Below are 27987 nucleotides of genomic sequence, written 5' to 3'. Positions count from 1 at the left end.
TACAATACATACATACATACACCACTCACATTTGAACCCTATTTGTGCAATGTGCCTGTGTTTAACAGAAGACTGATGTTGTTGTTGTTATTGTTGTTGTTGTTGTTGTTGTTGTTGTTTTGTTTGTTTTTCTGTCACAGAATGTGAAATGATTTAGCTTGTGTGTCAGTGTTTGAGGAATGCAGTTTAGTCTGCTCAGGGCACCTTATCACATGATGGCGACCTAGCAGTGATATTCTGTGTAATTTAGTGAGTGTGTTTAGATAATATAATGCATGCCCAGTGTACCTACACACACATAATCTCAGATATGCTTTCAAATACACACCCTACTGCTACTGGTCATTAAACCCTGTTTTTGCAATCTTGTCATGTAGAATATTCTTAATAACTGCTCTGTGCTCAACAGCCTCACCTGTACTTCAGGATAATAGTATTGAAGTAACATTTCTCACTGTTCCTCAGGCTCCTCGTGGGTTCACCATGGAAAGGATACCCTCAGAATCGGAAGGGAGAAATCTATAAGTGTGAGATTAACAACCCTGGAGCCAGCTGTCAGTCACTTGACCTTCAGAGTAAGCAAACGTTTCCCATCATTCCCAGTTTCATCATCAACAGTGTCCAGCTGTAGATTTCACTGTGTCTAATGTGCTCTCAGATTCTGTCAATGTGCCAATCATCTCCAACAGCAACAACATCAACATGAGTCTAGGTCTCACTCTGATTCCAACAACCAAAAACAACGGGTTTATGGTGAGACTTGTTTTCTGTTAAGTCGTGTTTCTACGGTAATTAGTAATCATTGCTATTTCTAACATTACACATTTTTTTTCTCTCTGCTGTTTTGGCACCTGCACCAAGGAAGTTCCCTGTATGTCTGTAAATGATTAATAAGTTCTACTATTTTTCGAAAATTATTCTTCCGCATGTGTTTTGGATGGTTTATGTAGAATGTCATGTGCTCAGTTTTCAGATTACGTTGCATTATGTTTGTGTTTCAGACATGTGGTCCTCTGTGGGCTCAGCTCTGCGGAAGTCAGTACTTTTACCCAGGAGTCTGTGCTGACGTGAGCCCACAGTTTACGCTCCTGTCGGCCTTCTCTCCTGCTGTTCAAAGTATGAACACACTTCTCTGTTCGCTCTATGAACATCTATTGTTCACATTAGCCTCCACTGTGAATCTCCAGCAAAATGTTAACATTTGTGTCATTGTGTTCCACTCCCACACAGCTTGTGGCAGTCTAACGGACATCGCCATAGTCTTGGATGGATCCAACAGTATATACCCATGGGAACCAATTGTCGCTTTCCTCAAGAAAATGATGGAAAACTTAGATATTGGACCTCAAAGCACTCAGGCAAGTCAGACAGCTTGTGTGCCATTTTAGCAGTTTTTATTTTATAGTTTTTATAATTTTTAGTTTATATATTTCTGATTTCATTTATAACAGTTGACTGTGATGCAGTATGCTGTTGACACCTCGTTCGAGTTCTACCTGAATTCCCATCAGACAAAAGAGTCCATGATTAAAGCAGCTTTAAATATTCAGCAGAAACAAGGAGACAAGACTAATACTTTCAAAGCCATTGATTTTGCCAGGTATGCATGCAGAAACAGAAAATCCTCACAACAAAACCAACACAACTGTTTATATGGCATAGGTGTGGCAAAGATGACATAATTCATTACATCATTTTTCTCTAATATAATTGGTTCTTCTTATGTGCAATTCAACAAACATTGCCTTTGTTACTGGCAAAGCTAATTTAGTTTTTTGATTGCTTCAGGTTGTTACTCAAGTGTAACTCATGGGTTGTTATGGTTATATTTAATATAGACGTCTAGCTGTCTTGTCTATATGCATTTGTTATTGCAACACCTCATCTAAAGAATTGGTACATTTTGTTATCAAAAGCATACAAATGGTAGGCCTGCAAGGAAAAGAAATGTTGATTAATGTAAAGCTTCCTTCACCTGAGGGAATTACTGAAATACAGTACAGAAAAAGGCCTACTTTAACAGCATATGAATATATATTTCTTCAAATATGGGCACTTTAAGGAAATAAATAAACTATCCTTAAACACACTCTTCACATTAAACTTGTATGCCCAACATTGGATATACATGCATTACAGGAGAATTCTGTCATTTTTGTGATTATTATTTGAGGTAGTTATTAATATTTTACAACTTTTTGCATAACATGGAATAATTAGACTGTGATTAGGTGACACACAATAAAAATATTACAATTATACACAATTATAATATTATGCTTGCAAGTGATTTTTCTTTTTTGCTTCGCATACAGTATCACTTTTATCTCATATTCAGTATCTCAAACAAAAAATAAAAGTATACATAAAAGCCATTTGAAAAGTAGCAAAAATAAATAATGAAAGCATGATAAAAAGTTTACAAGTTTTATTGCGAAAAGTATATATGCAAAAACACTATAATTGTATTTCTGAAGTCATTCTTACACTTTAGTTTTACACAGTTTTTACACTTAATTCTTTCTTTTCGTTCTGTGGATTTGTGTGCATCTCTGTCGGATGATTGGCTCTCATAGACAGAATGCATTCCTAGCTGAAAACGGAGGTCGTCCTGGGGCCGCTAAAGTGATGGTGGTGGTAACTGATGGAGAGTCACATGATGCATATCTGAGGAACACAGTTATCCCGGCCTGTGAGAGCCAAAATATCACTCGCTTTGGTATTGCGGTTAGTGAAAAGAAGATCATGCAATCATGAAATCATATATGGGTCTTAATATTCAGTATATTGAATATTGTGAGGATATGGATTCTTGCATGTTTTAGGTACTTGGATATTACATAAGGAATGACATTGACACAAGCAAACTCATCGCTGAGATTAAGTCAATAGCCAGCAATCCAACCGAGAAATACTTCTTCAATGTGTCTGAGGAGGCGGCGCTTATAGAGATCGTCGGGACTCTTGGAGATCGAATCTTCAACATTGAAGGTCCATGATTATGTTGATTTCACTGTATGTTGCATATAAATGAAAGCCTCTTTTTTTTTTTTTTTTTTTTTTTTTTTTTTTTTTTAGTGTAACGAACAAGTTTCTTTACTAACATACATCACTGTATGTTTGTTTGTTTGTTTTTTACTCATGTCTTGTTTTGCCTTTTTAGGTGTTGGAAAAGGTACTGGGGATAATTTCAAAATGGAAATGTCCCAAGTGGGGTTCAGCGCACACCAGACCAGAAATAAGGTGCTGCCTCTATATGTTTGTGTGTTCACATTACAGTTTTTCTCGATTGCTTAAACATATTTCTTGAAACTATGCCTCATATTCTCAAAACAGTAAACTCAAATCCATAACGTCTCACCCAATTACCCAAACAACCCATTTTCAGGTCAAAATGAAGCTCTACACTCAAAACCATTCATTCTTGCATTATTGCCCCAGCATCACATCTTTGGTCTGGGACAGACATCACAGGCTATACTGGCGCTAGCCAGGGAGCAGGGGCAAAAACCTCTTGCATGACTGATCCACCCCTGTCACACATCAACTGTAATGTCTAGTCAGGCTTCTTCCATTCCATAGTCTCTGTGTCCTACAAAAATAGAAGTACTGATTTTACAAAAGTACTTTTTACAAAATGGAAGCAGACAGAAACTCTATCTGTATGTAAGGCAATTTGTGTCACGGTGTCTGTTCTGTGTCTCCCTGGGTGGCCACTAGAGGTCTCACTTCCCCTTATCGTCACTCCACTTTAGAACTGCATTTCCCATAGTCTTGTCTGTTTTTTCATCACTGCTCATTGCACTCAGCTGTCCGTGGTTATCAATCATTGCACTCAGCCAATTCCCCGTTAGCATTGTCATTTCCTTGTGTATAAATACCCCGGTTGTTCTGTCATTGTCACGGAGTCCTTGTTGAATGTCACCCTGGTTTGTTGTGGTTCTCGGATGTTGTGTATGTTTCTTGTTTCTGGACTGCTTACCTGGATTGTGACCTTTGCCTGGCTGACCATGAGATTTGGATTATCCTAATAAAACATACTGCAATTGGATCTACCTGTTTGTGTGCGTGTCGTGACAGAAGGACTCCGTCATGCCTAGATCCAGCGGTGTGGGATTTCGAATCGGTTCCCCAGCCACCATGGAGGAACGGAGGGGGAGATTCCGGAACTTAACCACCCTTCGTCAAAGGGGGAGTGAGGTGGGTGGCCTGGCGCAATTGTTTTTGACCATGGTGGTCGGGATGGGTTATAACGATGCAGCACTGAAGGACTTTTTTAACAACTGTCTGGATGACCCTTTACCTCAATGGGAGATGAAGGGGCTGGAGATCCTAGACTTTTGGGGGTTTACCCATTACCTGTGCCATCGTGCTCAATGGGATACTTCGACCACACCTGTGTCTCCAGAGAAGAGGGCCGCCAGCCCAGCGCCACAGCACAAGATGGCCGCCAACCCAGCGCCACAGCACAAGATGGCCGCCAGCCCGGCGCCACAGCACAAGATGGCTGCCAGTTCAGCACCACAGCACAAGATGGCCGCCAGCCCAGCACCACAGCACGAGATGGCCGCCAGCCCAGCACCACCGCACGAGATGACCACCAGCCCAGCACCACTGCACAGGAGGGTCGAATCTACACCTGTGTTGGCAGACAAGATGGTTGACTCAACGCCTGAGTCTTCCGTCAAGGAGCCACCGGCACGTCATCATAGAGGCCGCAGGAGGAGGAGACAGGCGTCAGCCGTTCCTCAAAGCCCGGAGGACGTTCCCGAGCAGGCCGCTGCCGTCCAGGAGGACGTTCCCGAGCAGGCCGCTGCCGTCCAGGAGGACGTTCCCGAGCAGGCCGCTGCCGTCCAGGAGGACGTTCCCGAGCAGGCCGCTGCCGTCCAGGAGGACGTTCCCGAGCAGGCCGCGGTCGTCCAGGTGGAGGTGTCCAAGGTTCCCGAGGCGGTGCCCGATGCCGAGGCCGTTCCCGAGGCGGTGCCCGATGCCGAGCCCGAGGCGGTTCCCGATGCAATGCCCGAGGCCGAGAAGGTGGCCGAGACAGAAGCGGTTCCCGATGCTATGCACGAGGCCGAGGCGGTGCCCGAGGCGGTGCCCGATGCCGAGGCGGTGCCCGATGCCGAGGCCGTTCCCGAGGCGGTGCCCGAGGCGGTCCCCGATGCCAGGGCGGTGCCCGAGGCGGTGCCCGAGGCGGTGCCCGAGGCGGTGCCCGATGCCAGGGCGGTGCCCGAGGCGGTGCCCGATGCCAGGGCGGTGCCCGAGGCGGTGCCCGATGCCAGGGCGGTGCCCGAGGCGGTGCCCGATGCCGAGGCGGTGCCCGATGCCGAGGCGGTGCCCGATGCCCAGGCTGTTCCGGAGGTCGAGGCGGTGCCCGATGTTGTTCCCGATGCCGAGGCGGTGCCCGATGTTGTTTCCGATACCGAGGCGGTGCCCAATGCCGAGGCGGTGCCCGATGCCGAGGCGGTGCCCGAGGCGGTTCCCGATGCAATGTCCGATGCCGAGGCGTTGCCCGTTGCCGAGGCGGTGCCCGTTGCCGAGGCGGTGCCCGATGCCGAGGCGGTCCCCGATGCCGAGGCGGTGCCCGAGGCGGTTCCCGATGCAATGTCCGATGCCGAGGCGGTGCCCGATGCCGAGGCGGTCCCCCGATGCCGAGGCGGTGCCCGAGGCGCGGTGCCGATGCCCCGATGCCAAGGCGGTGCCCGAGGCCGTTCCCGATGCAATGCCCGATTCCGATGCCGAGGCGGTGCCCGATGCCAAGGCGGTGCCCGAGGCGGTGCCCGATGCCGAGGCGGTGCCCGATGCGGTGCCAGAGGTGGTGCCCGATGCCGAGGCGGCGGTGCCCGATGCGGTGGCCGATGCCGAGGCGGTGCCCGATGCGGTGCCCGATGCCGAGGCGGTGCCCGATGCGGTGGCCGAGGCGGTGCCCGATGCCGAGTCCGATGCCGGGGCGGTGGCCGATGCCGAGGCGGTGCCTGATGCGGTGCGGTGCCGATGCGGTGCCCGATGCCCGATGGCCGAGGCGGTGCCCGATGCGGTGACCGGCCTGCCCAGGCGGTGCCCGATGCCGAGGCGGTGCCCGATGCCGAGGCCGTGCCCGATGCCGGTGGCCCGATGCGATGCCGTGGCCGAGGCGGTGCCCGATGCGGTGGCCGAGGCGGTGCCCGATGCGGTGGCCGAGGCGGTGCCCCGATGCCGAGGCGAGGCGTCCCCGATGCAAGGTCCGATGCCGAGGCGGTGCCCGATGCCGAGGCGGTGCCCGATGCGGTGCCCGATGCCGAGGCGGTGCCCGATGCGGTGGCCGAGGCGGTGCCCGATGCGGAGGTGGTCCCCGATGCAAGGTCCGATGCCGAGGCAGTGCCCGATGCCGAGGCGGTGCCCGAGGCGGTGCCTGTTGCCGAGGCGGTGCCCGAGGCGGTGCCCGTTGCCGAGGCGGTGCCCGAGGCGGTGCCCGATGCCGAGGCGGTGCCCGAGGCGGTTCCCGATGCAATGGCCGATGCCGAGGCGGTGCCCGATGCGGTGCCCGATGCCGAGGCGGTCCCCGATGCTATGTCCGATGCCGAGGCGGTGCCCGATGCCGAGGCGGTGCCCGAGGCGGTCCCCAATGCCGAGGCGGTTCCCGATGCAATGTCCGATGCCGAGGCGGTGCCCGATGCCGAGGCGGTGCCCGATGCCGAGGCTGTGCCCGATGCGGTGCCCGATGCCGAGGCGGTGCCCGATGCCGAGGCGGTGCCCCGAGGCGGTGCCCGATGCGGTGCCCGAGGCGGTGCCCGTTGCCGAGGCGGTGCCCGAGGCGGTGCCCGTTGCCGAGGCGGTGCCCGTTGCCGAGGCGGTGCCCGAGGCGGTGTCCGATGCCGAGGCGGTGCCCGTTGCCGAGGCGGTGCCCGAGGCGGTGCCAGAGACGGTGCCAGAGACGGTTCCCGATGTAATGCCCGAGACCGAGGCGGAGGTCGAGGCGGTGCCCGATGTTGTTCCCGATGCCGAGGCGGTGCCCGATGTTGTTTCCGATGCCGAGGCTGTGCCCGATGCCGAGGCTGTGCCCGATGCCGAGGCGGTGACCGATGCTGTTCCGCAGGTCGAGGCGGTGCCCGAGGCTGTGCCCGATGCCGAAGCGGTGCCCGATGCTGTTCCGGAGGCCGAGGCGGTGCCCGATGCGCAGGCCGAGGTCGTTCCCGAGGCGGTGTCCTTGTCCAAGGCCGTTCCCGAGGCCGTTCCCGAGGCCGTTCCCGAGGCGGTGCCCGATGCCGAGACCGTTCCCGAGGCGGTGCCCGATGCCGAGGTCGTTCCCGAGGCGGTGTCCTTGTCCGATGCCATTCCCGAGGCGGTGCCCGATGCCGAGGTCGTTCCCGAGGCGGTGTCCTTGTCCGATGCCAGTCCCGAGGCGGTGCCCGATGCCGAGGTCGTTCCCGAGGCGGGGTCCTTGTCCAATGCCGTTCCTGAGGCCATTCCTGAGGCCGTTCCTGAGACCGTTCCCGAGGCGGTGCCCGATGCCGAGGTCGTTCCCGAGGCGGTGTCCTTGTCCGATGTCGAGCCCGAGGCTGTTCCCGAGGCGGAGCCCGAGGTCGTGCCCAAGGCCGTTCCCGAGGCGGTGTCCTTGTCCAATGCCGTTCCTGAGGCCGTTCCTGAGACCGGTTCCCGAGGCGGTGCCCGATGCCGAGGCCGTTCCCGAGGCGGGGTCCTTGTCCAATGCCGTTCCTGAGGCCATTCCTGAGGCCGTTCCTGAGGACCGTTCCCGAGGCGGTGCCCGATGCCGAGGTCGTTCCCGAGGCGGTGTGTCCTTGTCCGATGCCGTTCCTGAGGCCATTCCCGAGGCGGTGCCCGATGCTGTTCCGGAGGCCGATGCGGGGCCCGAGATGGTTCCGGAGGCGATACCCGTGTCCAAGGCCGTTCCCGAGGCGGTGCCCTTGTCTGAGGCCGTTCCCGATGCCGTTCCCAATGCCGTGACCTGGCCATCGCCACAGCCTGCTCCTTACTGGCTCCCCGATTGGCAGGTTCCGTTCGGGCCACTCAAATGGCGAATTCCTCCCTGGCCGTCTGCACAACGAGATTGGACTGATCCACCGTGGCCACCTGAACTGCCTGGCCCCTCGTGGTCCCCTGAACTTTCGGGTCCACCGTGGCCACCTGAACTGCCTGGTCCCTCGTGGTCCCCTGAACTTTCGGGTCCACCATGGCCCCCTGATCTGACCGAGCCACCTGGGCTACCAGGGGAGCCATCACTGCCGGTCCCAGTTCCCCTACACGGGCCTGGCCCGCCATCCCTCCCCCTGTTCTGCCTCCACCAGTCCACCTCCCTCCTGGTCTCTTTGTTTTTTGGTTATTTTGTTCTGAGGAGCATCTGGAAGCTGCTCCTTAGAGGGGGGGTAGTGTCACGGTGTCTGTTCTGTGTCTCCCTGGGTGGCCACTAGAGGTCTCACTTCCCCTTATCGTCACTCCACTTTAGAACTGCATTTCCCATAGTCTTGTCTGTTTCATCACTGCTCATTGCACTCAGCTGTCCGTGGTTATTAATCATTGCACTCAGCCAATTCCCCGTTAGCATTGTCATTTCCTTGTGTATAAATACCCCGGTTGTTCTGTCATTGTCACGGAGTCCTTGTTGAATGTCACCCTGGTTTGTCGTGGTTCTCGGATGTTGTGTATGTTTCTTGTTTCTGGACTGCTTACCTGGATTGTGACCTTTGCCTGGCTGACCATGAGATTTGGATTATCCTAATAAAACATACTGCAATTGGATCTACCTGTTTGTGTGCGTGTCGTGACAATTTGATGCATGTGTACATCTACCTGTTTTCCTCCCTGAATGTTCTTATGATCGAGGCGATGGTGAAGCAACTTAAGTTTGGCTGAACTCATTGCCCAGCCTCCCTCATAGTCATACCATAAACAAAGGACATGGTCAACTAGTGGCACAAATTTCATCTGAGACTCCTTGTCTCCTTGCCCCTCATCCTCGTCCTCATCCTCTTTCTCTTCCTTCACCTCTTCCTCCACTCCTTACTGCTCTTGCTCATCCTCTTCCTCCTCTTCCTCCTCTCTGGTGTCCTCAACCTTTTCAATCACGTCTCACTGGATCCATTGTTCCAAAACTGAATGGACTGAATGGGGCTCTTTTATCTATCTGTTAAAGGTTCTGATTGGTGTGTGATAAATTTTGACTCTTAGTGTTTCCACGTGGGTGTCTGTGTGCTAATTGAGCTCAAGTTATGCTGACTTGAGTGAACAATATTGAATGCTAGTGCTTTCTAAATGACCACATGGTTTAAGCACTGAGAAATGTAGGGATATGTGTGTAGAGTTTTGCAGTAAGAGTTCACCAAATCTGACTCATGTGTTAAAGCAGGAGAATAGTGTTTATAGTTCAGCAAAATGGGTGCAGTGCTTTCTGAAAAATGGCGTTATGGTCTTGAAATTTTAGCTCAAAAGTCTGCTTATAGTGTTTAAGCAATCTAGAAAAACTGTCATGCGTTTTTAAGACATTTTTCCTCCTGGTGGTTTACATTGAGTCTTGGTTTTTAGGATCTGATCTTACTGGGGGCAGCTGGAGCATATAATTGGATCGGGACTGTCGTGCACCAAACTGCTCAGAAATCAGATGTTTTGCCTAAAACTGCTTTTGAGAAAGTCTTGGATGACAGAAACCACAGTTCATTACTTGGTATGTATTGTACCATCAGTAGTTAGCTTTGTTGCATCTAATGAACTAAGAACAATCTACAATATATGCTTTATTCAGTGGGTATAGAAAAGAATCACCCCCTTTAAAATAATCACATTGTGTTGCTTTGCAGACTGAAATGAAGATAGACACAGTTTTTGTTTTATAAAGCTGTATTTAATAAAATCCAAGTGAAAGATGTAACACCAATATAAACATAAAAAACAGATTCACTGAGTTGGAGGATCACCCACTCCTAAAAATTACTTAAATAGTGATGTAAAACAATGACGTAAACAAGGTGTAGCTGATACACAAAGCCATTTGACTTTCAGCTTTACTCATTTTAAATAGCTCAACATGAAAATAGCTTTTCTGGAGCATTTCAGTCCTTGGTAGTGCAACCGAAGCAAACAATCAACTATGGGTGGCAAGGCACTGTCAAAAGATCTCCGGGATAAAGTTGTGGACAGGCACAAGTGATGTGCAAAGTTAGTAGAGACAAATCCCAACAGACTAAAGGCTGTAATTAAAGCAAAAGGTGGTTCAACAAAATACACTTGGATGTTTTAAGTTGCACTGAGTAAATACAGCTGGATAAAACAAAAACTGTCATCTTCATTTCAGGCTGCAAAGCAACAAAATGTGATTATTTTAATGGGGGGGTGATGCTTTTCTATACCCAGTGTATTCAAGATACCATGTGTGAGTCTTAAGTAGATGCTTAAGTGGACATTTTATTGGGAAATAAACTGTATATAAATAAATTTGTTTCCCAGTTTGATTATTTTCCCCTGTCATGTGCTCAGGATACTCTGTCACGTCTGTGATCGATGGCTCGTCTGAGTTTTATGTGGCCGGTGCTCCTCGTGCCGTTCATAGAGGACAGGTCATAGTTTACAGCATCAACAGTCAGAATCAACCCGTCATCATAGATTCACAGAGAGGAGATCAGGTGAACTTGTCTATCTGTGACCTTTAATGAGCTTTAGTTTCATTAGACAGTGAAGTCCTGTTATAGATCATTGTGGTCTGTGGTTTGCAGATCGGCTCTTATTTTGGCAGCGTTCTCTGTCCTGTTGATGTGGACACTGATGGTGTGACGGATCTGCTGCTGGTCGGAGCTCCGATGTACATGAGCGAGGAGAAATCTGAAACCGGAAGAGTCCACCTCTTCAGCATAACCAAGGTCCTTTTCTTATTTTTCTGCCATTTCTTTTTTGTCTGTAGCTCTCCTTTTCCTCCTGTAGTTAGCTACAACCTACTGATGAAGAGAAGGTTTTAAAAGAGATTTATTTACACTAAATGCCACCAAATTTAGTGTGGGGTATGGGGTTGGTCCAATAATTTAATGTTTTTGAAAGAAGTCTCTTTTGCACACCAAGGCTGCAGTTATTACAGTAAAAACAAAAAGCAATAGTGTGCAGTATTAATACAATTTAAAATAACTCAAATGAATATACAGTATTTTAAAATGTAATTAATTTCTGTGAGTTTAAGCTGAATTTTCAGCATCATTAATCCAGTTTTCAGTGTCACATGATCCTTCAGAAATCATTCTAGTATGCTGATTTGCTTATTAATATCAATGTTGAAAACAGTTTTGCTGTTTAATATTTTTGTAGAAACCTAGATATTTCTTTTTTCAGGATTCTTCAATGAATAGAAAGTTCAAATGAACAGCATTTATTTGAAATAGAAATCTTTTTTAACATAAAAAATGTCTTTACTGTCACTTTTGATCAATTGAATGTGTCCTTGCTGCATAAACTTCAAAAGAAATTAATTTCTATTAAAAAAATCTTACTGACCCCAGGTTTTTGAATGATAGTGTATATAATTAGTATTATTTTAAAGAAGAAAATGTAAGAAAATGCCACATACAGTAAGTGTCCATCCAAATCAGTGGAGAAAGAAAAGTATGATCTCAAGGTTTTTGAATTAAATTATTTTTAATTGGTTAATTTGAAATAAACTAAATGAACCATTTCACTAAAATGGCATCTATGCAAGTGTATGTAGCTTACGGTAAAGTTATTTATTTATTTATTTATTTTTTAATAGGGTATCTTGAGTAACCAGGGTTTCTTGGAGGGTTCTCCGAAAAATGCTCGGTTTGGGACGGCCATCACTGTGGTCCCCGATCTAAACCTGGACGGCTTCAGTGATGTGGTGGTTGGTGCTCCGCTGGAAGGCAATGGCCAAGGTGCCATTTACATCTACTATGGAGACAGAAAAACCATCAGAAAGCAGAGCTCACAGGTAGAACCAAACTTCATGGAGTCCTCAACACACATTAAATTTATCTGCAAATGTCCAAACTCAGAAAATTCTTACAAATTCAGAAAATTGTCGGAACGAAACTGGACCCAGCGTTGAAGTTCTTCGGCCGTTCTCTGGACGGCAGCGGAGATATGAACGGAGACTCCATCCCAGATGTGTCAGTGGGGGCTCTTGGGAAAGTGGTACAACTCTGGTGAGAATTTGAACACATCAGCCTTCATTTCACCAATTGATTTTCATACTTTGAGGGGGTGTAAAACAGCTCGATTAGACCATCCCATGTAACACAATACCATGTTAATTTGTAATACTTCATTAACAGCCCACCTTCAACAACTGAGTTAAGTGCAGAACAGCTGCAGAGACCAGCTCAGTCATGGTGGGATATGTAGATGTGTTTGTGGCCAGGGAAATGATCGCTCCAGCTGTACTCTGTAATCCCATTTTTCACCTCAGCAATCCTCTAAGCATCAGCTTTCTGTGGGACTCTCCGGTTTGTTCCAAAAGCCATAAATCAATCAAAGGGTTGTGTTTTAACTGATGCATTCTTGAACTCTCTCATATGGTTTTAGGAGTAGAGGAGTTGCAGTGGTCACGGCCAAGGTTTCCTTCACCCCTGATAAGATCAGTATCCTGAGTAAACCATGCCGCTATAGCGGGAGGCAGGTTTCCTGCTTCAAAGCTAAAGTGTGTTTCAGAGCAACATTTAAACCAGCAAATCCACTGGGGCCAGTGGGTAAGGATACAGATTCTGGTCTGGGTCTTCTTTTTTTAGGAGATGGACACATATGGTTTGAGGAAGTGATACATTTGAACTTTCTTTTATAAAAACAGATATCAAGTACAACTTGACCCTGGATGCTGACCTACAGTCATCTCGGGTCAGTCCTAGAGGTCATTTCAGCAACTTGGATCGAGTCTTCCAGAAAGACATCAGCGTCTCTGTGCAGGACGTATGTGAAGAGCATGATGTGTATGTGCAGGAGACCCCTGACCTCGTCAACTCGATTGCTTTGCGTGTGGACATAGTTGTCAGCCATCCAGACGCCAACCCCGTTCTGGACATCTTCACTCTTACTGCATGGGAGTTTTTTGTGAGTGTTGCAAGAAGCAAAATTCTGAGTTTCAAGAACCTGTGGTTTACTTTGAATGACGTGTGTTTAGAAAATATGCAATTAACTAAGCAATTACATCAACTATGTCAGGAACTTTCAAACAATGATATATATAATTATATAATTTTAGAATTATAGGTTATTAGATTATTAAACATTAAAATAAGATTTACATATATATATATATATATATATATATATATATATATATATAGATATATATATATACATATATATATACATATACATATATATACATATACATATATACATATACATTTTATATAATTTATTTATTGTTATTTTAATGTTTGTTTATGATATCCCATTTATTGTTTATGTAATGTATTTGTTAAAGTTAAAATTTATTTGCATAGCATTTTTAATAAAAATATTATTCCAAAGCAATTTTTTAAGAGTAAAAAAGAAAAATAGACAAGAAAAACTCTAGAAATATACAAATTTAAAAAAGATACAACACAAATAAATTATTTCAGTACATACATCACAAGGAAGGTGAGATGAACATGTTGAACATTTTGAACATGTTGGTGTTATATCTTTCACTTGGATGATATCCCTGAGTAAATACAGCTGGATAAAACAAAAAACTGTGTCCATCTTCATTTCAGGCTGCAAAGCAACAAAATGTGATTATTTTAAAGGGGGGTGATTCTTTTCTATACCCAATGTATGTATCTATAGTATTTCTTACTATTAAAATACTTTTTTAATCTTTCAAAGATTCCATGGTCTGCCCTGGACACCAGTTAAAAAAAAAAACCTGACTTAGTCCATTAAGAATAGGAGAATACAGAATAATGTCCAGGAAACTGTTCCTAAATCCTCACTGTGGTTTGGTTTGGTTTGGTTTGGTTCAGATCCCGTTCTCAAAGGACTGTGGTCAAGATGACGTTTGCTTCAGTGACTTGGTACTGACTGTGCAGAGTGAAGAGACACTCGGGTAAGATTCCCTCAAGCATATGACTTAAACAGGACAAAAAATACTAATCAGTCATCTCTTATTAGGAAATGTAAAATTCAGTTTGTTGGCAAGTGTCTAATTATTTATTTTGCAAAACTTTTGGCAACATATCCATTTAAATCTCTTATGTAAAAATGCAAGTATATATGACTGGTATGTATTTTTTTATTATTATTATTATTTCTAGCAAAACTCAACTGATGGTCAGCCAGAACAAGAGAAGACTCTCCTTCAATGTGATCGTGAAGAACAGGAAGGAAAATGCATACAATGCACGAGTGTCGGCCCACTACTCCAGTAACCTGTTCTACGCTTCTGTTACACCACAGGTACTTCACACCTAATGCAAAAAATGTGTCACTTATATTCTTCTTAAAATCAGCTGTACAAACTGGCCAGGATCTGGGTGGTGAGCTATGACTCGACAACTCCTCTATCCATAAATAATCTCACTCACACTTCCATATAGAAGATTCTAACTGTAATTTAAGTGCAATATAATATGCATATTTTACTTATATGGCACACAAACATTCCTGTGTTCAAAACCAGCTATTTTTTGCTTATTCAATCTGATTTTGCAGACTAAAGGAGCAGAGGTGAAGTGCACTCTATTTAAAGAATCAGACACACTCATCTGTCAAGTGAATTATCCAGTGCTGAGGATGGACCAATCGGTGAGACGGACACTGATGATCACTAATGTCTGTATCTGACTGATATGTTTGTAATGGTTTTGTATGTTTATGTTTTTCACAGGTTACATTTGTGGTCAACTTTGACTTTAACTTGAATCAGCTTCAAAAAGATGCCAATGTTGTCTTCGAAGCTTTAAGGTAAACTGTTTTACCCAATTCATTTTTTAACAACTTTTATGGTTTTGTTTCATCGCTGTTCAGATGCTTTTTTACAAAAGCAATTTAAAGAATTGCAAACATCTGACAGTTCCTCGAGACTGCAAAAATAGTTTTTTTTAAGTGTCTGTGATCCAAGTTTAGTCGTGTGTGAGGAGATTATTCTGTTAATCATTGTTTCATTGTTCATTTGCACTGCAGTGATAGCACAGAGGAAACTCCCACTGATAATAAGATCTCTGTCTCCATTCCTGTCCAATACAACTCTGAGATCATCCTCAGCAGGTCAGACATGAAACAATACTTCATTCTGATTGGTCGGTTGCTGCATTCTGGCATCTACATAGCTATTTATTTTGCTAAAAAGTTTGGGGTCAGTTAGACTAATACTTTTTGTTGTTGTTGTTCAACAATGATGCATTAAACTGATAGTAAAATGATAGTGATAAAAAAGTAACAAAAGTGATAATTAAGACATTTATAATGTTTGAATAGACAAATCAAATAAATGCTGTTTTTGAAATCACAGTTTCAACAAAAATATTAAGCAGCACAACTGTTTTTAACACTGATAATATCAAGAAATGATGAAAATAAGAAGGAAAAAAAAGTTTCTTGAGCAGCAAATCAGCTTATTAGAATGATTTCTGAAGGATCATGTGACACTGAAGACTGGAGTAATGATGCTGAAAATTCAGCTTTAACTCACAGGAATTCAAAAACTTTAATATAATTTACCAACCTCAAAATTATTTGGGTCAAATGAATTGGTTAGAAAGTGTGGGAAGCATGGGAACATTGCTTGTGAAAATTTGTAAAGATCCTGAGTAACTTTATAAATAATATGAGAATTCTATCAGAAATAGTTTCTTATTAATCACTTTTAAAACCACTTTTTACAAGTGTGTGTGTGTGTGTGTGTGTGTGTGTGTGTGTGTGTGTGTGTGTGTGTGTGTTGTGTGTGTGTGTGTGTGTGTGTGTGTGTGTGTGTGTGTGTGTGTGTGTGTGTGTGTGTGTGTGTGTGTGTGTGTTGAGTAGTTGTAGCATTTCTGCTCAGTGTTGGGGGTAACGTATAACAAGTAACATGAGTTATGTAATCAGATTACTTTTTTAAGTAACTAGTAAAGTAATGCATTACTTTTAAATTTACAAGAAGATATTGGAGTTACTTTTTCAAATAAGTAACGCAAGTTACTTTGTTTTTCCATTTATTCACTGACACATCTCCTGTTCCCATGTTGTGCAGAGGCACTTCCTTCAGCCTGAATCTTCTTAATTTTGATCCTAAAGTACCTTTACAGTTGCCAATAATAACACTTTTGGGTTTTTTTATTATTAAAAATTAAAAAGCAAGCCCATCTCAGGTGACAGAAAGTAACGCAAAAGTAATGTAATGCATTACTTGCCATAAAATGTAACTAAGTAACACAGTTAGTTACTTTTGTATGGAGTAATATAATGCATTATTTTATTAACTTTCCCCACCACTGTCTCTACTTGATAACATATTGTAATGTTTGACTAAAAGTCCTCTCTTAATGTCTTTATTATATTTTAATTTCTTCAGAGAATCAAACATAGATGCTTATTTACTTGAAAAAGATAACAATTTCACAACCACAGTGAGGAATTTCAAGGACATCGGCCCAGATTTTAACTTTAATTTAAAGGTGAGTTCATGTGGTAGTGAAAGGATGAAGCCTTCAGGCTGTTCACTACCGCCATCTGTTGGTTTGCTTTGAAAAATGGTAGGTAGAAGTTGATGGTAGTGATGATGTGAGTGTATTTATTTCTCCAGGTTTCTACAGGAACTGTCCCAGTCAGCCTGGTTTTCCTCACTGTCTCGCTGCCCAGCAGCACTAGAGCAGGAAATCCTCTCCTCTACATAACCAGCATTAAAACCTCACCTGTGAGGATCCATAATCAACAAACCTCACATTTTTACACACAATCCATCATAAACATGAGCGAACACACATCTCTGCATGTGGAAATGATTTGACATGATATTTCCCACAACAGGCTGAAAAAATCCATTGTGCAGGCAGTCAACTGATCGACCCGTTTAAGATCACTGAAAAACCTTATCCAGCCCGATTCACAGAGGAGAGTTTCAGAGGAACAGATGAACTGGTCAGTGCATGTGGATTTTCATCTAAAAAAATCCTGAAATCCAAGAATGTGAAAAACATTTGCTTTTGTTATTGATCGTGACACACAAAGGAAGTACTAATAAATGAAGTATGAAACCCAGTAATAATTATTTGTGTAATAATGTTTTTAATTAGATATAGATGAAGCTGTTGATTTGCATGATGATTGATCCTGTCTCTGATTACAAATAACAGGATGTCTTCATTTCCATCCGTACTGATCATCTGTTCACCATCCACAGAACTGCAAAACAGCTACGTGCCGCTCAATTCAGTGTGTCCTGAAGGACCTGGAGTTGAAGAATGATTATTATGTGAATGTAACGACAAACATATGGAGTGGTACATTTGCGATGGTAAATAAACTCATCTCAGTGCTTTTCTTGTATCAATCTGGGCTAATGTTGGGGTTAACCGTGTTTGTTTGTTCATTCAAGGCTGATTTTCTGTACACTGTGCTCTCTGTGAGAGCTGAGATAGAGACGTCTCAACCGGAGCTGCTGTTCATCGAAAAGAAACACCTGCAGGTAGAGATTATTTTTTTAAATGTATTTTTTTATCATATACAGCAAAAAGTGTGTGTGTGTGTGTGTATGTGTGTGTGTATTTTTTAATATATATATAATATATATATATATATTAAAATATATAAAAAAATTGCCATTTTTTTATTTAAATGTTTCAAAATGTATTTACATAAATATATTTTATGCCAATTAATTATTGAAAATATATTTTAAAACTAATATATATTGGTTTTAAATATATATATATAAAACTATATATATATATATATATATATATATATATATATATATTTATTATTTAAAGATCTTTAAACGTTTTGGAGATCACATATTCTTTTGCAAACTAATACTGTTTATTCATCCTTTATATTTTATATATATATATATATATATATATATATATATATATATATATATATATATATATATATATATATATATATATAATATTTAAAAAAAAATCCTTTCCATATATTTCAATCCAAGAAAATGCATTCATGTCACATTTGAAGAAAAACTTTATATTTGTTGTCTGTAACACATGTGAATAAAACACATTTTAATATAAATCAGCAAGAAACTTACATTACAATATTGCAAAAAATAAATAAGTAAATAAATAAAATAAAACAATTTAATGTGGAAGTAAGCCGTTTTGAAAAGCTAAGAATAGCTGGAAGCGAATGACACCGGAAGCCTGACACATTAAATTTACAAATGGCCGTGCCCACTCTTATAAAAAAAGGTGAATAGAATAAATATAAATCTGGTTTGGATCTTTAGTTGGCTATTCTGTCTACATTTGATCTTAATAATAATAATGTTAATACATTTTATTTGTAATGCGCCTTTATTACACTCAAGGCGCTACAACAGTATAAAACATCAATAAAAGAAAAAACACAACTCCATAATAACAATTAAAATGACAAAACAATAACAACAATGGCAACAACAGCTGTAAAATTAAAACTTAAAAGCTTCACTAAAGAGATATGTTTTGAGTAATTTCTTAAAACAATCAAAAGACGGAGCATTCCTAATAGGAAAAGGCATAGAAATTCCACAACCTGGGAGTAATACAAGAGAAAGACCTCCCACCCATAGTTTTGAGTTTACAGCGAGGCTGGTACAGAGTAAGAGAACCAGCAGAGCGGAGAGACCGAGATGGTGTGGACACTGTGACCAAATTACTAATATAATCGAGGGCCAGCCCATGTACTGCTTTATAAGTTAAGATAAGAACTTTAAAATCAATGCGTGACTGAACTAAGAAGCCAGTGTAGCTGAGAAAGCACAGGAGTGATATGACTGCGGGATGGTGTGTGAGTTAAAACACAAGCAGCTGAATTTTGCACATATTGCAGCCTCTTAATCAGATTCACAGGAAAACATGCAAAAAGAGAATCACAGTAATCAAGCCTGGATGTTATAAAGGCATGAATAAGCCTTTCTTCATCAAGCACAGAGAGAAATTTATCCGTGCAATATTCCGAAGATGATAAAAAGCTACTTCAGTAACATTCTTAAAATGAGTGTTAAAAGTCAGCTGTGCATCAAAAATCACACCCAAATTTCGCACCTGTGCAGAAGGGAGAATCTGGCACTGTAAGTTTAAAATTATTACATCTATTAACAGCAGTTGAGGTGCCATAATAGTGCCATTAATAATGCTCTTGCTCCCAATTAGGACATGTTTGCACCTAGTAAAACACGCAATGTCTCTTTCGTACATACAGCTCCTTGGTATAATGATAATTTGCATTCAAAGTAAGTGGAATGTTGCAAATTGGAGCATAAATGGCGTGGTTCTGGCTTGTCAGTTTTCTATCAAGCTTGGAAAACCTGTTTGGGCCAATATAAAGCAGAAACAGACACTACAAGGTCTTCATATTTTTCTCAGAGTATTAATAATAATCATAATAACCCTAGGCAGCTTTTCACATTATTAACAGAATATTCAAAGTTGATGGTGTGAATACTCTAACTGCGTCAGTTCAGACATGCAATGATTTTCTTAAATTCTTTAGTTTCACGAGTTCACACTTACATATAATTACCTGAAGTATATAATGCATATTTGGCGTGCTGTCCAGGGAAGGGCTCCGAGCTCGGGAATGGCCCGAACCTAGAGTACCCCCCCCCTACAAAAGTGTAAAATGAACTCTAAGTGGAGGAGATGGGGTGGAGGGGGGATGCTGGTAAACCGTCAATGGATAGGGGTAAGTCAGCTGTATTTATACCCTAGTGTTGATTATCTTAAGTGAGCTCCACCTGTGCTAATTAGGCTAAGTATCTGACGTGCTCCTCCCGAACCTTGTTAATAAAACATCATTTAAAAATTGATAACATTCGCAAAGATATTCTTAGTTCTTTTAGGCCTCATGTTTCCACAGTTAATCTACCAAGTTTTTGTGGTACATCCTTCTCTAATTTTTCCTTAGTCACCTGAGTCTCTTTGTGCACAGGTATCGCGTATGAAAGCTACCACTTGCATTCTTGATTCCTGCCTTCTAGTTTATTCAAATCCTGTTTTGGTTACTTGTGCCCTGTTATTCTCACAATAATAAATGACTCTTTGGCCACTGGTGTTGTGCCAACAGCACTTAAAACTGCTGCTGTCACTCCCATATTAAAAAAGCAAAATAGTGATTCGAAAAATCTCAGTAACTTTCGTCCAATTTCTCATCTTCCATTTACTGCAAAAATTTTAGAGGGTGTTGTTTCGTCTCAATTACACAACCATTTAATAATCTGTTTGAGCCCCTTCAATCTGGGTTTAGGAAACTGCACAGCACTGAAACAGCTTTAGTTAAAGTTGTTAATGACTTACTGTTAGCTTCTGATTCTGGCGCTCTCTTGATTCTCATCTTACTCGATCTTAGCTCTGCCTTCGACACTGTTGACCACATGTTTTTACTTAATCAATTGGAAACTGTCTTTGGTGTATCTGGAACTGCACTAGATTGGGTTAGTTTATATTTTACGGGTCGCAATTTGTCTTCATGGATGGTTTCAGATATGATGTGGATCCTGTTTGTACTGGTGTCCCACAGGGCTCAGTTCTTGGTCCCCAGCTTTTTAGCATTTATATTTATCTTCTTGGTCAGCTATTAAGATCCCTTAACCTGCTCTCCTTTGTTGGAGTGTCCAAATCCTCTCTTAACAAATTGCAATACTTGCAGAATTTAGCAGCTAGAATTTTAACCTGGGTTAGTGCTGGCGACCATATAACTCCTGTTTTGAAGACGTTACACTGGCTCCCTGTTAAATACCGTATAGATTTTAAAATCCTAATGCTACAAAGCTCTGCATGGTCTCGCTCCACAGTATCTGCCAGATCTTTTAACACCTTATATGCCACTTCGCAATTTACGATCTACTCAGCACAGTCTTTTAGATGTTCCCAAAACACGGGTTGCGATCCAGGGGGGACAGGGCCTTCTCAACATATGCGCCAAAACTGTGGAATTCTCTCCCAATTGACATTAGGGATGCTCATTCTTTAGCTATTTTTAAAACTTTTCTCAAAGCATTATTTTTCAGTAATGTTTTTATTGTATTGTTTTCCTTTATGTAAGCTTTCATGTACAGCGCCTTTAGAAAGCAAATTTTAAAGGCGCTATATAAAATAAATGTATTATTTTTATTTTTTGCATTTAGCCCAAATGCAGGCTATACTGTAAGATCGGAAATGTATTTTCTTGCCCTGAAATACATTTTGAAATATATTTTGGTATATGAGCATTAAAATTACATATATTTTTGGTTTCAAAAATATATTTCATTCAGCTTCACTGTTTACAACATTTCGCATACATTTAAAATGTTTTGGCTAGAATTTACAAGTAGACACTTCTTTGCAGGTTAGAGTCCAAGTGAGCAAGTCTGGAGCTAAAGGGGATGTTCCAGTGGGCGTCATCATAGGGAGCGTCATCGGCGGTCTGATGTTATTGGCTCTTGCCGTCACATTGCTTTGGAAGGTATTTTATTTTGCTGTTTTAATGTTTATTCAGTCTATATCTTATTGTCTTCCTTTAAAAGTCAATGTATTGTTTATGTTCAGCTTGGATTCTTCAAGAGGAAGTATCAACCGATGATGAACGTGGCTGAGAGTGGAGAAGAAAATCAGGAACTGCAGGAAAACAGTGCGACACCCTAAGAAATCTGCCGAGACTCATTTGGCATCATCAGTGCTTCCTTCTCTTATAGCATACTGGGTTTTCAAAAAATGGCAATTTGATTTCAGTGCGGCAAGTGAAACATTGGCATCCAAAGCCCATTCATCTTTCGTATTTTATTTCCCTGCTTGACTTGAAATGCTGGTGTATCTTTTTGGCAGTCTTACCATATCCATTCATTCAGGTAATTAGTATTCAACTAGATCGTTTTGACTATTGTGACTCAGGACCAAAGTGTACTTTTCTTTACGTGTAGCTTTTCAAAGTACCCTCCATTTGATAGTGTGTGCGAACACAGGTGCACCAGAAAGAGTCATCCTTGCCCAGTGTCTGCGCTAATTCTCTTCTAAAGTTCTGAGTGATACAATGTCTAAACTAAAGTTGAGGCTCTCTCTAAACTCCCCACACAAGCACTCTGTTGGTGTTGTTGTTATTGCTGTCTTCATTAGTTTGTTGTTGTTCTTGTTCGGTCTCTGTTCCTTTTCCTACTGTGAAACGGCAGCCCAGGCCAGTTAGTTCAAAAAATCCAAAGCGCATGTGTGAGTTCCCTTACCAAAAAGTAGTATACTTCAAGTTTATTTTATTAAGTATACTTAAGTAAAGTTCAAGTATATTTAGACTTTTTGTAAGTACAAGTCAAGTAAACTTAAATGTAATTTTTAAGTATATTTCTGAGGAGTACATAAAGCCCATTTCTGAGAAGTACATAAAAACTAAACTAAAAGCATACTTTACTATTTTTAGTTTAAAAGAAGTATACTAATAGCACACTTGAATAAACTTCTTTTCGTAAGGGTTTTTCCTTGTTTTATCTTTTTAGGGTTTGTCAGTCAACTCCGATTCCCAACTCCTCCCATAAGAATAGATGGAATCGACTCCTCAACTCAATTTATGTACAGGGTTAGTGATAAGAACCCTAGCATATGGAGAAAAAAAACTAAGAGATAATGGTTGCATATGATTAAATGGACCTTTGAGTCACTAACTTATTTGATCGTTTATTTTATATATCAGAGTACAAAAATTACCAAACAAGCATTTGTCCCAAATTATCTAAGTGAAAATATCAGTGAAACCATTCTAGCAATAACAAACTGCAAACACAAAACATAAATGTTTTATACCCAAAGCAACAATACACTGGTAAAGTAGGCTGTGTCAAACAAGTATGTTTCTGTAAATTTACTAAAAACAGTAAGCAGTGCTACTCTATGCAACACATCAGGGAAATGGACTGACACTGCATGAGAAAAAAAAAATATTGCACATATTAATCAAGTTAGTAATATGAAAAACTTTTAAAAAACTTAACATTAAATCTTACATTAACAAATAATGCATGCATTATATAATGCTAGATATGTTAATTAAAAAGTGTTGTTTGCATTGTTGTTTATTACTAACTTGTCATTTATAAACATTACATTTTGTGATATTATTAGTAATTCATATACATGCAAATGTTAAACGACATTTCAAACTATTTGACTGTGCATTAACAAATTATCTAAGCATTATAAAATGTAGTCAAATAGTCTGAAATGTTAAACGTATTTGCATGTATATGAATTGTATATAAATTGCTATATGAATTCAGGGTTGAACTACTACTGATGTTGTGATGTGTGACGTCTTTAGGAAATCTTTGGGAAAAGAGACCAATCTAAAAGGCAACATAAACGACAAAGATTTCCCTTCATGTTTACATGATGCTTTTGCACTGGTACTTTTTTAAGACTTTCTGTTCAAGAGAAAAGTAGAATATGCTCTTTTGATTAAATTTTTATGTTTCATCAGGTGTTACTGGAAAACTTTGAGTTTTGTATTTTTTCAATAAAAACCTCTTGATGCTTCATGAGATTTACTGTAGCTCATTTGCTAGTTAACAGTTCAACTTTGTTTTCCAGCATCCGCCCACAAACACTCCTTGTTCTGTTTCCAGCACAGCTCCCCAGACTCGTATATTTCCTGAAAATAACAAAATAATTACAAACATGCTCCAAACAATTGTGCAATATAATATATGAAGAGAAATTTTTACACTTTGATGGCAATAATTAGTTATCATCAAAAAAAGGTTGTGGTTCCACAAACAGGGTATGTCTCATAACTTTGTTTTACTTAAATTAAATATACTTAAAGTATTTGAGGCACAAAAAATGCATTTCTCAACTTGACAATTCAACCCTGTTACCAAGTTGAAGAACGATGATGAATTAGATACCGTCTATAATTTATTGCAAATGTAGGTTTAACAAAAATGGCCAAAAAACATTTGTCTTTCTGTTTTATTAACATTTAATCTTTAGTTGTATCAACCAAGTTTATTTATTGCGTCTTACTAGAAAGTAATAGAACCATACAAATCGGTTTTAAAATGTGGCACATTATGGACGAAATGTAAGAAGAAAATAAAACATCTCATTTAATATTTAATTTGACAACCTGACGTTGACACATTTTTAAGCACCTCCTTTCAATGGTCTTTTTTTTCTGTATTCATGAACTGTTCTCTAGGGTAATACAGAAATCACACCTTCTTCCAGACTGGCACAGTAGCTTTGAGTGTGTCGATGCAGTACTTCACCGCCTCCAGGGAATCCCTTCTGTGCGGTGATGAGATCCCAATTATAACACTTGCTTCTGTTATAGGAACGGTGGGAAAGAACACAAAACATACTTTATAGCTTTCAAGTACTCAACTCTCATTATCTGAACAAACTGTGAGACTCACCCAAGTCTATGCTGAATGTTAATACGTCTGACACTGGGCCACTTTGTCCGGATCTCACTACAGGTCTTCCTAAGCTCTGACTCTGCCATTGGACTGTATGCCTCCTATTCAAGCCGGATCACTTTCTTCCCCTCAAAATTATCTCTGGTAGTCCCTAAAAAAGGAGATTACATATAAAATTAATATGAAACTGAAAGAAAGCCAACTCTACACAAAAGCAATAATCCAATGAAATATAGCGGAACAAAGACTGACCAATAAACAGAAATAAAGCACCACAGGAGGGACACGTAACCGATTCAGAAACACGATCAGCAGAAAGCTTGTCAGTAGTGAGTGTAATTAGATCTTGACCCCCATCTGCAGCCATACCTGTACAGAAACAAAACACAGTATTTAAAAGTTTTAATATATATATATATATATATATATATATATATATATATATATATATATATATATATATATATATATATATATATAATATACTATGAAACACTTGTTTTATATTTATAATGTACTATTATAATATACATATAAAATAAAATCCAGTAAAAAGACAGACAGACAGGTATCAGATTTGATGCCCACCTTGGTCATGTCTTAGCCTCCACTAAGGGGCAGTATAACGGCCACCTCGTCCCCATCTCTGAGGGTCAGGGGCTGCTCTCCCAGAGGCACGTAGTCCTGACGTACGGCCAGAACCACCTGATCCTGTAACACAGAGAGTCTGCCAAACAGGACACACATCTTCTGAATGAAACATGACTATATGTAACAAATAGAAATTAAAGGGGTCATATGATGCGATTTCAATTTTTTTTTCTCTTTGGAGTGTTACAAGGTCTTGGTGTATAAAGAAGATCTGTAAAGTCTCAAAACCAAAGAGATATTCTTTATAAAAGTTAAGACTTGTCCAACCCCTCCTAAAACGGCTTGTTCTAACACACCCCCATAGTCTACGTCACTATGTGGGAAGATTTGCATAACGCTGCCCAAATGTTCACCCAAAGAAAGAAGGCGTAACTTTTATTCTCGCTGTTGCCGCCGGCGCCATGTCGTGGAGACACTGTGGCCGTTTCTCAATATGCGTTCTTGTCTGCATTTGTGTTCTTGTGAAACATCATCAGTCGTCACCCAAGTACTGTTCCAATTCAAAGTTCACATCCAGCCAAGTATAGTTCAAATCCCCGGATCTGTTCTTGCTCCGCCCCTTTTATCAAGGATGCATCCAGAGGTGACTTGTGCGAACTTGAGGCAGCCCACATAATTTTCAAAAATATAACTGTTTGTGTGTCATGAAATGCAGTTCTAAGAGTATTTCAGACGAAAATGTAGTTGCTTAAAACTCAAATCTGCATATTTGAAAATTTGCTTCGCCAATTTCGGAGAAGTAGCTCCAGGCGATCAGCGGGCGCTCAGTGCTCATGTTTCCTGACGAGAAGAGCTTAACCTCAGCCAGTCCTTCTGACACTTGCTGCTGGCTCTGATGTCTCTGTAGTGGTTAAACATGAGGTAAAATTTGTTTTGGGTAGCCTATATCTAACAGGTTATCTTTGGTCTCATGAATCTAGTATTTATTCCAGGTCATATCATTTTGGCTGAGCACAAAATTATGTTGCATAAATTGTTTACTCATTTATCGTAAAACAGCGCTGACTTTGTTGCATACATTTGACTGAATTGTTTGCTTTTGTCTTCACTTCCTATCACACAAGTCTCTTATACTTTATACTTATACTTTTATAATGGCTATTACTGTTCATTAAAACTCACGTTTAACAAAAAAGGCAAAGTTGTGCTTGTCATATTTCATTTTATGATACATACAGTAAAGATAACCAGAGTACATGTGCAAATATTACCTAAACCACATATTGTTTATATTTTTAAAATGAAAACGAAAAGAGGGTTGTGTTTTATATTTTGAAGAAAACGAAAAGGCAGTGGTGTTTGATATCATTCTGTTTACTGTAATGCATGAACCACATTTTTGTGGCTATTAATATTTTAAATGAAACAGAAAAGAAGCAATGCTGTTTGATATAATATGTTGTTTCACTGTAATGTATGTACGTTCCCTGAACTACATTTCTGTGACTAATGATATGTTTAAATGAAAACAAAAAGAGGCAGTTGTGTTTGATATCATATTTCATTGTATTGTAAATGCATACAGTGTAGATAACCAAAGTAGCCAAGGCGAGCTGACTGACTTTATCAAGTTCACTACTGTTCCATTTGCAGGATTACCGGACTTGGGTCCTCCCGTCCTCAGGAGTTCACAATCCCGAGTCGAACTTCCAAAGTCCGAACTACCGAGGACGCAAGTCTGTGTTTTGTTGTGAAAGCAAAACTACTTTGTTTGGCCTTCCAAAAGAGGACACAACTAGAAATCAGTGGTTAAGTTGTGTTTACAACACTGTTCCAGAACAGTTCAACCCAAATATTCAGATGTGTGCAGCGCATTTTATGGAGGATGAGTACTGTTTCCTGAACCTGCAGACTAGCCTACAATGCGTCTGTGGCACAAAGGCTGTTCCTATAAAGTGGGGCAGTTCCAACTTTGCAAGGACAGTCTAGCGCTTCTGACTCACAGCCTGTAAGTAAGTTTTTCATATTTAAATAATTTGCCAATGATGATTCAAACGTGAGTTTTGAGCAGTGTAGAGTAGGCTTGTTGTTTATTGTTTCTCCAAACACAAATGCAGACATGGTTTTGTTTACGCAGCGCGTTACGCAACACAACTCGTAAAAAGACAGTATATGTCATTATAATCAGTAATTATGTCCCCACTGGATGCAACAAATGTTTGTAATGGGTTTTAATGGTTTTGTCTCTTCTAGTGATGTCCGGATCGTGAACAAATCGTTCTATTTAACCGGATCTTCTTAGTGAACCGGTCGAATCAGTTCACCAAATCTATCTGAATCATTTGAAGTGGTTTGTGTCTCCAGTAAGCACTAATCCACAAATAACTTAAGTTATTCAGTTTATAAATGTGCCTGACATTCCCTCTGACGTGAAATAAACTAATACCACAAACTATTCAGTTACTCCTAACAGTACATTGACTTAACTGCTAAAAGAGAACCGATGATGGGGTGTGCACGAGCAGAGCAGCTGGACTGAGTCTCGTGCTGCTGGCCTGGGAAACGGCATCACAGTAATATGTTAAGGCGTGTTACATTTCCGTCATACTCTTGAGGCTTTTGGCCAATCACCATGCACTGGATAGCTGGCCAATCAGTGTACAGCTCGCTTTTTCAGAATGATGAGCTTTGTCCCAACCAGCAAGCAGTTTCGGCCCAGATCCAGCACACATCTGGCCGCATGGATTTCACGCGGGCCAGATGTGGGACGGATCTGGGGCCGAAACTGCTTGCTGTCTGGGGTAAAAATCGACATGTTTCAGAAAGAAAGAAGAAAGGAGAAACAATACCTCACAGAGGAGAAACAATAATGTACAGTATGTGTTTTCTTAACCTTTAAACCG

At 41.5% G+C, this 27987-nt stretch overlaps 1 protein-coding gene and 1 long non-coding RNA gene across 4 annotated transcripts in view; one reads left to right on the top strand and one right to left on the bottom strand.

The window, feature by feature from the left end:
- The window catches only part of LOC109111166 (integrin alpha-2), a 45899-nt gene extending 23475 nt beyond the window's left edge, over positions 1–22424 (top strand). For 2 of the 3 annotated variants that reach the window (XM_042764799.1, XM_042764800.1), the window contains 27 exons: positions 466–575; positions 659–753; positions 1002–1116; positions 1231–1358; positions 1452–1600; positions 2577–2727; positions 2826–2991; positions 3164–3243; positions 9520–9658; positions 10468–10613; positions 10704–10847; positions 11723–11920; positions 12004–12134; positions 12514–12677; positions 12776–13035; positions 13938–14020; positions 14229–14370; positions 14626–14718; positions 14801–14877; positions 15097–15180; positions 16463–16565; positions 16694–16804; positions 16918–17028; positions 17291–17404; positions 17486–17575; positions 21442–21558; positions 21642–22424. In XM_042764799.1, coding sequence (XP_042620733.1) covers positions 466–575; positions 659–753; positions 1002–1116; positions 1231–1358; positions 1452–1600; positions 2577–2727; positions 2826–2991; positions 3164–3243; positions 9520–9658; positions 10468–10613; positions 10704–10847; positions 11723–11920; positions 12004–12134; positions 12514–12677; positions 12776–13035; positions 13938–14020; positions 14229–14370; positions 14626–14718; positions 14801–14877; positions 15097–15180; positions 16463–16565; positions 16694–16804; positions 16918–17028; positions 17291–17404; positions 17486–17575; positions 21442–21558; positions 21642–21737 — 3397 coding nt within the window. In that variant the 3' untranslated portion in view covers positions 21738–22424. Of the gene's footprint in view, positions 1–465; positions 576–658; positions 754–1001; positions 1117–1230; positions 1359–1451; positions 1601–2576; positions 2728–2825; positions 2992–3163; positions 3244–9519; positions 9659–10467; positions 10614–10703; positions 10848–11722; positions 11921–12003; positions 12135–12513; positions 12678–12775; positions 13036–13937; positions 14021–14228; positions 14371–14625; positions 14719–14800; positions 14878–15096; positions 15181–16462; positions 16566–16693; positions 16805–16917; positions 17029–17290; positions 17405–17485; positions 17576–21441; positions 21559–21641 lie in introns of those variants that run through there. The other variant, XM_042764801.1, reaches the window with a different exon arrangement.
- A 913-nt stretch (positions 22425–23337) lies between these two features.
- On the bottom strand, positions 23338–25337 carry LOC109054190. Its single transcript, XR_006160958.1, has 5 exons — positions 25082–25337; positions 24746–24862; positions 24491–24644; positions 24293–24399; positions 23338–23724 (listed from the first exon to the last, which is right to left on the bottom strand). It is a non-coding gene; the product is annotated as an uncharacterized LOC109054190 (long non-coding RNA).
- Between the last annotated feature and the right edge of the window lie 2650 nt (positions 25338–27987).

This window comes from Cyprinus carpio, chromosome A10 (assembly GCF_018340385.1).
Source record: "Cyprinus carpio isolate SPL01 chromosome A10, ASM1834038v1, whole genome shotgun sequence".
In the NCBI taxonomy this organism is placed as follows: Eukaryota; Metazoa; Chordata; class Actinopteri; order Cypriniformes; family Cyprinidae; genus Cyprinus; species Cyprinus carpio.
The sequence above is the reverse complement of the archived record's forward strand: the minus strand, read 5'-3'. Positions and strand labels throughout refer to the sequence as shown.